Raw genomic sequence first — 14,877 nt, 5'->3', positions numbered from 1 at the left:
AAACAATTTTTTTAAAAGGTTTGCTAATTAATTAATAATGACAGGTTTTGAACTCTAGAATCAAGAGCTTTGTTTCATGATGTAATTAACATGTGACTGGATCTTGACACATCTTAGATCATAGGCTTTCTGTTTCCACTTTTTACCATCTCTTGAGATGTCAGGAAAACTAAATGTATTTCCATGATAAATATCATAATATAAATCCATGTGTTGCGGAGGACACAAGCTGAGAAAATTTTAGAAGTAAATCACTGCATGTCTGGATGCTGTATGTGCAAATTTTCGAGCAAACTCACTAGAAACTTTACATGATCTGTGTTCTACAAAGAAAGAAAACATATTTTTACCCTCCTCATTGGGCTGCCCTATTATTATGTCATAAAAAATACAAACGAACACACATATATATCTATTCAAATAGCATGCACTGTGTAAATAGTTCTTGAGTAGATGCAAAACACAAATACGACAGAATGGACAGCTTTTTCAACACAGTATATACTCGCTGTTGCAAGCAATCCAATTAAGTCCAGATTTTGAGAATTTTCACTTTTTACACCCTCCCAAATCTCTATCAAATATGAACCTTTCAGCATCACCAAAATGCAGTTTAATACTATAATCAAGGCTTATAATTTACTTCCTTTCATGATTCCTGATAGGGACAAGATAACAAAAACTATTTTTGTCATCTCTGGTGCAAAAGTGTCCAAACGGACATCAGCGGATTGTTTGCCACACCAACGAAATGACCATCAATATACGTTGTAACACAAATATTTACTAAACAGCTAAACATATATAAATATATATATATATACTTATACATCCAGTATCTTCTGACAATGACTAGGAGCCAAACAAATTTTGCATATGAATTACAGACTAAGCTGACAACTATAAGAATACAAATTACACATTCAGTTTTATTGAAAGGATAGAAACACATCAAATTGTACGTATTGTATACCTTACAAAAATGTCAGCAGTAGCAAAAAGTAACAACATGTCTCTTAAAAACACAACAAACAAACAAACAAACAAACAAACAAACAGGAGAAACTTGGTTGTTATTTTTTGTTTAAACAAACACTTCTCCCGACGTTTGCATTAGTGTGTTTATGTGGCTCATAAAAAGCCTCCTAGTTCTAGAAAGAAACATTCCAATCGCCACTCAGTCACTAATGTACTCCACATTTGCAGGAGTACATATAGCGTGAGAAAACAATGGCTTGTATGGAATGCCCGCAACAAGCCAAAGTGGCGATGTACAGTACGGACAAGATGCACGGAGGAGAGGTGCTAGGAAAAGCAGTGTAAAACTGGCAGCTAAAATATGTGTGTCATGGGGGTGTAATCAGGCGCATGTTAAAATGACGAAACCAAAGAAACCGATATTTTCTCTCCTGCTGGGCAATTGTCATTAATAGTTTTTTGGGCTTTTTTCCGCATAAAATCTTTTACATCATTCAAAAACCATTTGTGTGCGGATATTACAGAAAAACATTGATCGAAGACACAATCAATGTAAGTCACCAAACTTTAAGGATCATTTTCTCATTAATTTGATCTCAGACACAGGTGACCCCCGCCTCCTTCAATTGCAAATATACGGGCTTCTACTTACGATAAGACGCGAATTGTTTTCATCAGAAGCGAGGCAAATGAACAAGTTATAAGATGATATCAATAACTCCATGTGCCCAAAAATTAACGAGTGCCTGATTCAACCTTGAAAACAACCAAATGAATGACGCGGATGGACAATGTGCTTTGAATGAAAACAGAATTTCTATTTTACGAGCTACCCAAACTAAGTAAGCAAAACAAACATACATTTAGTAATGTCAGTGGCTTGTAAAGACATAAAGTTAAACCTTGGACTAGTCTTGACCACAAGGACTGCACCTGCACCACCTGCACAAGGGACCCTAGTGGTCTAGAGGTTAAGGTGTATGCCTCTCATTCAAGAAGTCCCGGGTTCGAAACCCGACAGCGACGGAAAATTTTCTTCTCTAAAATGTTCTCCTTTCACTTCCTTTCCTGCTCTCTAACAATGTTCTGTCATCTGCTTTCCTCTCCAATTTCTGCCCATACCCCTTCTCCCCTTTGCCCCCCTCCTCTGGGCTCCTGACTGTTTCTGCAGCCTTTCTACTGATACTCCTTAGCTCCTCCTTACTGTCGTCTTTCAGAAACACCCCTAATCTTAGGATAGGTAAGATCTAACACCTAGCCTTCTTGGAAAAGAGTGAAAAAATCTCAAAGGTCCCCTGTGCAAGTAGTGCACATAAAAGATCCCTTGAGGTCCAAAATCAATAAGAGTAGGTTTCGGCTGCCACCCAGGCAAAATTCACAATTAATTCCTTCCAAACTGAAAATGATTACTGTGTCCCGCGCACATATACGATCTTGTGCAGTGCGAGCGCGGTAAAACACTTACAAAAACAAAACACGAGTACAAATAGTTCCGAACAATGCGAGGCACATTTACTGCAACCTCTAGGTTTTGATTTCTTTTCAAACAGAAAAAAAAGAGACATCTCAACAACTCAAGAACAATGGACCATAAACTGGCAAACACTTACGAGGTTCTGGCACCAAGAGGATTACCATTAAAGAATGGTAGGAAATGCAAGGCAGTATATTACCACAAAAAGTTTGAATAAAATGCATCTTCCAGAGTTAAACCAACTGTAAACCACTTAAACAAAAGAATTTCTATCTCGCCCCATCACATGAAAACATCATAAATATTTTTTTAAACCAGTGAAACAAACTACTTTACTACAAAATAATAATCTGTCCTCCTTGTACCAAAATCATCAATAATCATTCTTAATCAATGCAATGGTAAAAAAAAATACCAATCAAATACCATAGTAAAAAACAAACGAATGCCCAAACATCTCCATCATTTGAACAAGCCCATGAGTAATTTCTCATGGATTAATATGAAACGAAACGACAACAAAGCAATACTAAAAAAGGCCTAAAACACAGATATATCCAACATGAACAAGTGTGAAAAGAAAAAAATCTATTTCCTGGCTCACACCCCATCACCATCACCTCCTCCATAACTCTAACACTCCCACCCCAACCCACCATCACCTCCTCCATCACTCACATCCCAACCCACCATCACCTCCACCATCACTCACATCTCAACCCATCATCACCTACAATGCCACCGGCATCCCATCAACTCAAGGGAAGGTCCAAAATAATACATGATGATCCTCGTACATCATGGCCTTGAGCTTGGGTCACAGGTTGAAGGTCGAAGGTTGATGATGGCCTTATGAAAGCTCTCCAATAGGTGCACTCTCCAGCCAGAGTTCATGGATGAAAGTGTAGAGAGAGGAGCTCACAGAAACCTGGGGATTGAGGGGGGGGGGGACAAATAGTTTTAGTTTTTAGCTTTAAAAGTTTAATAGCACTTGCAACACAAGTAGGTCATGTAAAGAAAAAAGTTAAGTTGTTCCTGCATCCGATCCGGACATTGGGGATTGCCTTGTTAGTGAGACAACTTCCTGGGCCTTCGGTATATTGTGGTAGGGTGGCCAGTTCCTTTCCGCGCCGCCTTTACTTCCCCAACTTGAAGTCAGGTATCCTTTACTACTGGGTGGGCAGGAGGGGGCAAAAAAAATCTGCGTCTGAACCGAGGCTCGAACCCGGACTTTCCGCTTCGGAGACGAGCGCACTAACCGCTTCGCCACCGCACTCTCATGTAAGTTCTGAAAATAAGAGGTGCTACGGGAGAGTAACATACAAAGAAAAGAAAGAAGGGAGAAGAGGATAACAGACATCTGAGAAGAAAGAAGGAGCAGAATACCCACCAACATCCCGTCTTGGCAAACAAAGCCACATAATCATTGTGGTGATTGCAAATACTGTACACTCCTGTCAACAAAATCTATATAATTTAGAAGGCAGACTGCTTTTTTTTAGTAAGAGTTTTACAGCACTTGCAACACAATAAGCAGACTGCTTCAACACTACCTGTCAGATAGGGGTCATAATAATGACAAAGAGTTCATTATAGTAAGAGTTTTACATCATTTGCAGCACAAATAGGTTATATAAGTGCCGAAGATAAGAAGTTTTACAAAACAGAAACAAAGAAAAGAAGGTGGGTAGATAAGGGTGATGGAGGTTTAAAGGAAAGAAGGAGAAAAACCACACCAGAGCACTTCCTATCCACCTGTGTCGGGGAGTTGAAGCTCACAAACATTATTCTAGCAATGTTGGTGACACAGCTTTTTGATCCGAGATCACAAGAGAGGGAAGAGACACAATAGACCTATCTAAAAGAAAGGACTCACTAGCATCATGAGTGTCCTCTTTATAAAATTATACAAAAGTACGATATACTGTACTATATGATATGTTACCGCCTGTGAATAATTTGACAAATGCATTATGTCTAGAGTTGAGAAACGATGTGCTATTTTAACACCCAATTTCTTTACAGCGATTAAAAAAAAGACAGGGTAATTTCCACTACAGCCCTTCTTTTGAGTGACACCGTGGCCTCACCTCGTTTTGTTTTAGTAAGCATTTTACGGCACTTGCAACACAATTAGGTCATATAAGTCCCAAAGATTAAAAGTGTTACAAGAGAGTAACAAACAGAATAAAGAAGGAGAGATAAAGATGATAGTTGTTTGATAGGAAAGAAGGAGCAAACCACACTAGAGCACCCGCCAACCACCCACGCTCACCTTGTAAGGTGTGGGGTTCAAAGCTCTCTTGTGATCCTGTCTCACAGCACTCAGTGACAGCTTAGTCTTCTCCCTTAGCTCAGTCAGACTCGGTAGATTCTCTCCAACCTAAGGATGAGATGGGTGGGGAGGGGTGTAAGAGGAGGAGCAGATAAACTTTTAAAAATTTAAGTAACAGTTTTACGACACTTACAACACAAATAGGTCTTATAAGTGCCAAAGATTAGAGGTATTACTAGAGAGTAACATACTCAGGAAAGAAGGATTGATAAGGACCATAGATGTTTGATAGGAAAAAAGGAGCAAACCACACAAGAGCATCTGCCAGCCACCTGCAGGAATGGACTATGATTATCTTTACATTCGAGGAATTAATAGAAAAATTATCCATTTCACATACTTAGTCAAAGACAGGTCAGAACTTTTACTAGAAATGCTCCTAAAACATTAGAAATAAAGCCAAACAACCCACCTGCCACCAGGTTGCGGCGAGATTAAACCAAATTAGTCTCCTGTAAAGATTTACTCCTCTTGAGTTACAATGGCAACCATAGGTTAGTTCTTAAAAGTAACAATAAGAGATTGTGAATCATGGCTTGAAGATAAATGACTCTTTGCATGCTTTTTGTCTGTGTCCTGAAAAGACTGACTTCTGAATTCAGTGTGCACTAGGATCGGGGAGGGGGGGGGGATACAAAAATAAACCCCTAAGAGGCCATAATATCAAAATCAAACAAGTACACTCGCATAAACAAGTGACCAAACAAGGAAATTCATTTGGCTTAAGAAAACAGCAGGCAACCACTTTAATGACATCCAATTAATATCTCAGACATCATGACTTACTAGAGCCTTGGTTTTTAACGTAGCTGGAGGTACTGAACCTCGTATATTTCATACATGCATTCATCAAACCTTTCAAGTGGGGTGAACGAGACAGACAGACAGACACACACACACACACCAAACTGCGGAGCAATGGTTAGGCTCTTTGCAGTTACATGCAAAAGATGAAAGTTTGATTCACTAAAAAGCACAGGATTCAATTAAACCCATGTTAAGAGCCATTGAACTTGAGAAAGTTAGTATGTAACATACCTGACCATCTTTCCACCAGACTTTGTGCAGTAATTTCACATCAGCAGGAATTACATACGCTCTTTTTGACTCCTGGAAAGACAGATCATTTTGAGTTTTACTTTAAGAAAAGAAGTTTTCAAACACAATGATGGGCATTTAGCACAAGTTAAAAGCAAACAGACAAAAATAGAAAATGATAAAAACAAGTTTACCTACACGTGAAACTTTCCATTGGAGAGGGTTATAATTAGGGTCAAAAGCAGGACCTAAATAGACAGAAACAACGGAGGGCAAGAAAAGAAGTACGCCCTTCAAGTGGCATCCTCCAATAACTTGCAGTTTTACTGTGAGGCTCTAATGCATAAAATAAAAATTTCAACACTCCATCTCTACTTAACCCCCTTCCCCCTCAACACTCCCATGTACTGACCTGTATAGGATGACGACACAACACTCGCTTCCCAATCTCCGGGGCCGGCTCTGACTCTTCTTGCAACAAGTCCACCAGAGCTGTACCTGTAGTTAAAGCAAACACATACATATGTGAAGAGAAAAAAAAATCTCAAGGGATGTGTTCTCCAACAACACAAAAAAACCATTAACTCAAAAATAGGTAATACCAAAAATAGATTGCATTTATATAGCGCTCTATCCCATACTAGTATAGCCTCTGAGTGCTTTACACCAATCACATAATCATTTACACCAGAAAAAAATATTTCACAGAAACAAGAAAAACCAGTTCAACAAACAACATAAAGAAAAACTTTCACAACCATACATTAACTATATACACGAAAGGACAGCAGTTAAAAAAAAAAAAAAGCACTAACTAACACACCATAAATAATAATAAAATAAATCAGACTTGAGCAATCGCTTAAACCTATCAAAATGTGTCGTTTCTCTGAGATCCTGAGGCAAAGTGTCCCAGATTTTTGCGCCAAAAAATGAGAAACTTTTCTAACCAAAAGATCTTAATTCAATTCTAATGGCTCTGAATTTGGTTGCATCTGTGGATGCTAAGGTAACCGCACAGTGGAGACCAGCCTGGGTTTGTTTGTAAGATAGTCTGTCTTAGAGCCATGCTGTGTACTATGTGATGTTGACGTACTTTTCTACACATATACTGCCTTTGCTCTTGAACCAAAATCTTCCCATGAGATCCATACACAGTTTTGTTATTTTCTTTATTATCATCACCATTCCAATGGTTAACAGAGGCAATACCAGACATGTCAGTTGAGTTCCCACCAGACCTACAACCCTTATAGACCCAGAACTTTTCTCTTTTTACAAGATTTGGTAACGTGAAGCATATGCAAGCTAGCTGTTCAAATGTGCTAAGCCGCATGAGCTTGAGAAATACTTTGTCAAAGTTCAAATTCAAATTTTTTTAAAAGCAAATAAGTACAAATGGTAAAAGAATTAAAGTTTTTAAAAATCTCTCCAGCTATTTAAAAAAAATTGCTTTCGGACTCAGGACATTCTAACAGTTTGCCAATGATATAAGATGCCCCTTGACTTGCCCGCCCACTCCCCCCCCCCCTATGTCATTAAAAAAAACACACATCCTAATTCTAAAATCAGGTTGAGTAATCTCAAAGAACATGAGAGCCCTCTTCGCAACCAGCCCATCTCAGACTGGAATAATCCTCTCCACCGTCTCCCCATACCCCAAACAATGGCTGATGCACCCATCAGGACCAATGAAAACTCATCTAAAGACCTGTCCATCTCACAGTCAGAGTTTGATTTGGCTCTGCGTCAGAAGAATAAAAGTCACATGGCAAAGAAAACACCTACTGGTATTTAAATTAGAGGGCCCAGATCCTATGAAATAAGACATTCAAATGGTCAGCATGCTCTAATCATCAACCAAAGCTGAAACTGGGAGATAGAAGAAAGTAGATGGTTGGCAGATGTTCTGATGTGGTTTGCTCCTTCTTTCCCATCAAACTTCAATAGTCCATATCTTTCCTCCTTTTCTTCAAATGTTACTCTCCAGAAACACCTCTTATCTTTGACACTTATATGACCTATTTCTGCTGCAAGTGCCATAAAACTCTTTCCAAAAACTAAACTAGAAAGAAGAGAACCACTGACCATCGGCCCCAAACAGGCGGTAGACTTTCTTGCGCCCAGGGATGGATACTTTCTCCACATCTTCACTCAGCTTGATCCTCGGCTTCTTGTTCACTTCCACAAGCTGGGGACAACAAAAGGAACATTTCTTAATAAAATTTAGTTTTTCCATACTTAAAAAAAAAAGTTTTATCATGCTTTTTTTTTTTCAGTTTTTTTCAGGATTCAAAATTTTTTAGCTTTATCATGCTTGTTTTCTCAGTTTCTCCACCATTTTTTTTTAGCTTGATACTTGGTATCAGTCTTATTGTTCACTTCCACAAGCTGTCAAAATTAAGAACATTAAAAAAACAACTTTTCCCACGATTTTTTGGGGGGGTTGGTACATTATACCACTCTCATTGTTCACTTCCATAAGCTAAGGAGAACAAGAACTTCTTTAAGAAAAAAAACATTTATTAGAAGAGGGGTACTTTGTTCAAGTCTTAAGTTAAACTATGAGAAACTCAAAACAGAAAAACCATCAATGACTGTGATTGTTGTACGCACCCCCCATCGACAAAACTTAAATCGTTTAAGAGACAGGGAGAGAAACAAAGCAGAATGACTGTTACAGTTAAAAGAATAAGGAACTACGAGTGGCATCCTTACAGCCCCAGCCGGCATCCTTACCTTGAAGACACAACCCAGGGCTGGTTGCTTCTGACAGGTCACCAAGTGCGTCCCGATGCCGTAGCAGTTTATCGTGTGACCCTGAGAGAGGAGGGAAAAAAAACAACCCCACATTAAACTTCTCAGTTTGTTTTGGAAAGAGTTTTACAGCACTAACAACACAAATACGTTATATAAGTGCCGAAGACTACAGGTGTCACAAGACAGTAACATACACGAAGAAAGGGAGGAGAGACAAGGAAGATAGATGTTTGAAAGGAAAGAAGGAGTACACCACACCACACTACCCATCAACTACCCACACTTCACAGTTTAAAAAGAAGCAAAATGGCACAAAAACATTTTTTGGGTAAGTTTTACGGCACTTGCAACATGTTAACACAATAAGCGCCGAAGATTAGAGGTGTTACAAGAGAGTAACGAACATAAAAAAGAAGAGATCAGGACAATAGGTGTTTGATAGGAAGGAAGGAGCAAACCACACCAAAGCACCCCCCCAACCACCAACGGCACAACAATGTTCATCTGTATCATTGTAAATGTAGATGCTTTATGCCCACATCCACGCAATTCAGACCATTCAGAAGGGGTTCAAGAGAGTAAAAAACATTTTAACAAGAGATGGAGGGTAGCAAAGGATGACAGAAAATAGTGTTAGAAGAAGTAAACCACACTAGAGTGCCCACAAACCAACACGTTCTTGCTGAAAACACATTCTCCATGAGATATATATATATGACAACAGTGCATATTCATTTGGAGGGGAGGTATCAACACTTAATTAAACCCAATACATGTAAACTGTTGACCGGTGTAGTGGCGGTCTGTGCTTCACTAACACATGTAGGAGACCCAAAATCAATGCCCTGAGGGGAGAATTTTTATTGAGCATTTCTGTTTTTCTATTGGGATGTTGTATTCTTCTCTGCCTGAGTTGGCCCTGACAAGTATGGTCGAAGCCCACCTCCCAAATGATTTAAAATATGTCGATGAGGGCATAAAAACATCTACATTTTTAAAAAAAAGACTCAAGAAAACCCCTAGTACATAGGGGCTGTGCTCATACAGGAGAAGAGACATGCTGGGAATGTGTGACATGAATAAATGAGCAACTAATCAGGGGTCATCCCTCCCAAGACAGACAGCGTACAGGATATACCAAAACAGAAAACTTGCACAAAGAACTGGGAGACTTATTCTGGGCAACATGTGGTCTATCTTTTAGTTTTAGAGAGTTTTACAGCATTTGCAACACAAATGTGTAAATGTGTAAAAAAAAAAAAAAGTGAAGAAGATAGGGGCTCTCGTGGTCTAAATGTACAGTGTTTGCCTCTCATTCAAAGGGTTCCGGGTTGAAAACCTGACAGCGTCAATGAAATTTTTTTATCTTAGATTTTCTCCTTTCCTGTTCCCTTTTCCTGTTCTGTCATCTGATTTCATTTCCACTTTCTCTCCCGACCCTTGGCCTTCTCTGGGCTCCTCTCTCCATTACTCCTGACTCCTCCTACTGCTACTCCTGGTTCTTTCTTACTGCTATCTTTCAGCTACACCCCCCGATCTTAATATCGAAAACAAGGGATAAGGGCAAAAAATCTCGGAGGTGCCGTGTGCAAGTTGCACATGTTAAAGATCCTGTGATGGTCCTAAAATCAATAAGAGTAGGCTTCAGCCGCAAACTGGGAAAAATTCAAAACTAATTCCAACCAAAATTGAAATACTCTAGTCAGTATAAAAACATGTCAAGTGCCTTCAAAATCTGAATATGGCTTCCTGAAGCCAAGGAGCCATACAAAGTAGAAAAATGGCCATATAAGGGAAAATCAGTTTTAGTTTTAGTAAAGAGTTTTACGGCACTTGCAACACAATAAGGTCATATAAGTGCCGAAGATTAGAGGTGTTACAAGAGAGGAACAAACACAAAATAGAAGGAGGAGAGATCAGGACGATAGACGTTTGATAGGAAAGAAGAAGCAAACCACACCAGAGCACCCGCCAACCACCCACAGGGAAAATCAGTTGCACTGCAAGTTGAAGAACCAGCAGTAGACTACCTATGAGATCTAGCAGGGGATAGCAAAGACAACAAAGAAAAAGAAATGCCAAAGGTAAGGAGTTTATAGAGAGTAATATACAAAGAAAAGAGGGAAAAGAAAATTGCAACAGATGTTTGCCAAGAAAGAAGGAGCAAACTACATGAGAGCACCTGCCAACCATCCAGTCCTGAACACTGAAACAAAACTGTATTCAAAGGATCAAATGACACCAGGCATCAACTGACCACTTACTTCCCTTGTCTTACAGCAAACTTCTTTAACAGAGATACCAGAAATCCACCAACCAAATAATCATAGAGACAGATATCGCTAACCAAGTGAACAAGGAGAAAAATCTTAAAATACAAGATAACTAATGATTCATCTGTCTCAGTGCAAAAAAATCCCGATTCTGATTGAAATCAAAACCAGATAAAAAGACAAAAAATTAATATAAAAAAGAGTAATAAAAAATATTATATGTATAAGCAGTGGAGTCCACTTCAGCCAAAATCTGCTTGACTGCCCGATGGTCTTTGGTTCAGACGTGTTTTCAGTTTGGAGATTTATTTCTGTCATTTTTTTAAAACTGTATTATCAATCAAGTTCAGTTTAGTTTAAGCAAACCCTACTGTATATTTATTCATAAATTTAATTATTAAAAATTCCTCTTCCTCACAGGCACACAGACAAAAAAGTAAATTTGAGCCCCAAATCCTTAAAATTAGTTAAAGTGTCTTTCATGCAAGGCATCACTGTGACCCACAAGTGGCTCTACATAGAGTGGGGACCCCCGATGTACATTGTAAGTCACTTCAGTTCCAAATGGAGGACTCAAATTTACTATTGACTCTCACAAACACACACACAAATTCCACACACACACACACAAAAAAACCAATCTCCCTCACTTTTGAGTGCACAGCATGCAATTTATGTGCAGACCGAAATTCTTCGGATTAAAAAGGGACACAGATTAATGGCACATCATATCTCATATATTTGACAATCTCATGGTTTTAGTTTTAGTATGAGTTTTACTTACAGCACTTGCCGAGGTAACAGGTCATGTATGTGCAGAAGATTAGAGGTGTTACAAGAGAGTAACAAACACAGAAAAGAAGGAGGAGAGATACAGATAATAGAATTTGATAGGAAAGAAGATCCAGAAGTAAAACACATCAAAGCACCCGCCAACCTCCCACTGACAATCATTACATATGCCAGTCTTGTATACTGTCATGTAAGGATGTAGGGCCTACAAATTGTTTTTCTTTTTCATTTCTTTCTTGTTCTTCTTCAAGCTGGGGGGGGGGGGGGGGGGTTGGTTGGGTTGGGATTGACATCAAAATTCAAAAGATATCAAGGTGCACATCATCACAAAAGCGGTATTTAGTGCAGGATAAAAAGCAAGAGACAGGCAGAAATAGCAAAGGGAAAGAAAGGAAGTACAAGCTACCAACCACCAGTCTACAGCAATCAAAATGTTCTAAAACTATCTATAGTTTTATAGTTTTCAGACAAGTCTTGTTTTAAGTGCTCCCTGTACCGCGATTAAGTTCGGTTAGAGATGAAAGGAGTGGTACAAAGCTAGGTGTTCGAGACTATGCACTCAGTTCTGCTGTAAGCTGACAAAAAGCCTTTTTTTCTTAACAGCAGTTTTGAGAAAAAGAGTTTTTTTGTCAGTATAACCTTTTAAAAACAGAGTGATTCCGAAATTTGAACTCTAATACATTCAAAAACTAGTCACAGTTACACTTTGATTTTTTCACAGAAGTAGAGTAACTGATCAAGCTTTCGGTTTAGCAAATAAAAAATTGGCGCCAAAATGAAAAAGGCATTTTGTCAGCTTACGGCAGAGTTATGCTTTGGGTTTGAGCCAAGAGAAGCTCAGCAGTGCAATAATGATCAATCAGAGCTGAGAAAAGGGTAGACCTGGGAAAACAAACAGTAGAAGGAACAAAATGAAATTAAATCAACAAGTGGGTTCCTCCTACCTGAATGATAGGTTGAGTGTGGGATGTGACCTTAGACAAAAAGGAGTAACAGGTTGTTTTTTAAGTAGATGTATAGCATCCCCATCAACAAAAATTAGATCATATAGGAGGCAGGCTTTGACTCTGCTTTGTTTGTTTTAGTAGAGGTTTTACGGCGCTCACAACTGCATAAGGTCATATGAGCGCCAAAGGGTGGATGTCAACAGAGAAGTTCCTTACAGGGAATCAGACTTATTCTGCTCACCTCTCTAGCTTCAACAGCACAAAGTCTGCTTCTACTATCAAGGCACTCTGGAAATAGTGGGTCACAAGAGTGTGACAAACATACCAAAGAAGTAGAGGAAAATGACAATAGTAAGGATAAGGAAAGAAAAAGCAGCAGTTCCTTGTTGTAGTTCAGGCACAGTTATGAGCATGACATTGTTGGATCAGCCCATTTACAATTCTACAGTGCATTAAAACGAGAAATGTCCCCCCTTTGGGAATGGCCTAAAGACACTTCAGTCAGTGGCACCGCCCCGGGGGGGGGGGGGGGGGGTTGACGCTGCCTGTCACGGCCAAACCGAGAAACACAGGTAATAATAATAATAGATAGCATTTGTATAGCACAAATCCTCGCTCAACAGCAAGCTCTATGCGCTTCTCAATTTATACTATTACCCCAGGAGACCTGAGAGCATTCTGAAACAACCTCAATTTCCTGAGAAGCATACAGTGCAAGCGGCCATTTATAGGCACTAAAACACTAACATACTGACAAGATCTTTCACAGTCAATGGACGGGTACCCATTCCCACCTGAGTGAAGTGAGGAAAATTCTTGTAAAGTGCCTTTTTGGAGAACACACGTCGAGCCCGCGGCTCAAATCCCCAAACCCGCAACCTCACGATTACGAGTCTGGTAGCCTAACCACTTCAATGTCCCCACAGAAAGACCGTGATCGAGATACTCAATAAAAAATGTTCCCCCATTCTCCACACAAGAATCAAACTGGGGGCGGAGAGAGTGTATCCAAGAATCAGGGGAGGTCAGCAGTCACGCAAGAATGGTTTTCTCCTGCTCCTCCCAACACCTTGTCAAAAAATCCCCCCAACCATCTTGAGTGTAAAGCAGCCACACACAGACACAAGTACAGATGCAAAATTCATCTAAACAGAGGATATGTAACACACACACCCCACCCCTACCCTGCCCCAAAATGAAAAACAAACAAACAAAAACACACACATGCACACACAAACAGCCATCTCTCACTGTCCCCAACCCAAAAACCAAATCATAAAAAATCTTTGACCAAGAAAAACAACAAACATCACTGTGTGCATGAGTGGAAGTAAAGAAAAAGAAACATTTTCAATAAAAGCAGCTGTAACCTTTCAACACTCTAATGAACGTATGTTCCTTTTCAAACTCCAAGCAAATGCAGCAGCAAATATTTCATACAAAGACACATACCCGAGGTGAAGAAAAATAAAAGAAGGGACAAAAAAGGAAAAATGCCAACAGTTGAAAAATGTACAGATTTATCTTATAATTATTCGTTAAAAATACTTTGCTCCCCACATTTGTAATTTAAAACGGAAAATGATCTTATACGTTCACTCCTACGGTGTCTTTATATTTTTAACTATATATATTATTATTGTTACTATTGTTAGTACTATTGTTGTCATTATTATTATCATTACCACTATTACACCATGAACATCATTATTTTAAAAATATTATCACTATTATAATTACTACCATCACCATCCATCATTATTGATACTGTCATCATCATTATTCTATTATCATTATTACAAAAGTTACTATATTACACTGTCATAATCATTACTATTATAGTTCACATCGCAAATGCTATTATGATCATCATCATTACTATTACTGCTATTATTAATATTAATATCATCATCTCCATTATACTACCCACACATTAATATTATTATCATTATCATTATTATCACCATCATTATCACACCGTTATCACCATCATTATATTATGATAAAATTCAACTTTCACACCATTCTTACGAGTAACAAGTGTTTGTTTTCTGGAGGAGATGTAAGTCTATTGCTACTATGAAACTCGGTTATAAAGAGCCTTGACTCAACAAGAATTTAAATAAGATTCACAATGATTAAATAAAATTTGAATAAAATGAATGATACTTCATTTACAGTTATAATCAAGCCAGCCACTCGCCCTTAAAGCAAAGAACTATAAACTAATTTTGGCAAAATTCTTTACTTTACAGTTACTGACCCCCCCCCTCCCCCCCC

The 14,877-nt window shown here is 38.7% G+C and overlaps 1 protein-coding gene across 1 annotated transcript in view; it reads right to left on the bottom strand.

Moving 5' to 3' along the window:
* Nucleotides 1–2,759: 2,759 nt before the first annotated feature.
* The window catches only part of LOC101853967 (nicotinate phosphoribosyltransferase), a gene marked incomplete in the record, with an annotated part of 42,629 nt that continues 30,511 nt past the window's right edge, over nucleotides 2,760–14,877 (bottom strand). Inside the window, 6 exon segments of the mRNA XM_035972291.1 lie at nucleotides 2,760–3,380; nucleotides 4,728–4,835; nucleotides 5,826–5,897; nucleotides 6,238–6,323; nucleotides 7,914–8,016; nucleotides 8,565–8,645. Of these exon segments, the coding sequence (XP_035828184.1) occupies nucleotides 3,303–3,380; nucleotides 4,728–4,835; nucleotides 5,826–5,897; nucleotides 6,238–6,323; nucleotides 7,914–8,016; nucleotides 8,565–8,645 (528 nt within the window).

The sequence above is a fragment of the Aplysia californica genome, unplaced genomic scaffold (assembly GCF_000002075.1).
Source record: "Aplysia californica isolate F4 #8 unplaced genomic scaffold, AplCal3.0 scaffold00642, whole genome shotgun sequence".
Classification (NCBI taxonomy): domain Eukaryota; kingdom Metazoa; phylum Mollusca; class Gastropoda; order Aplysiida; family Aplysiidae; genus Aplysia; species Aplysia californica.
This window is presented reverse-complemented; position numbering and strand designations above follow the sequence as displayed.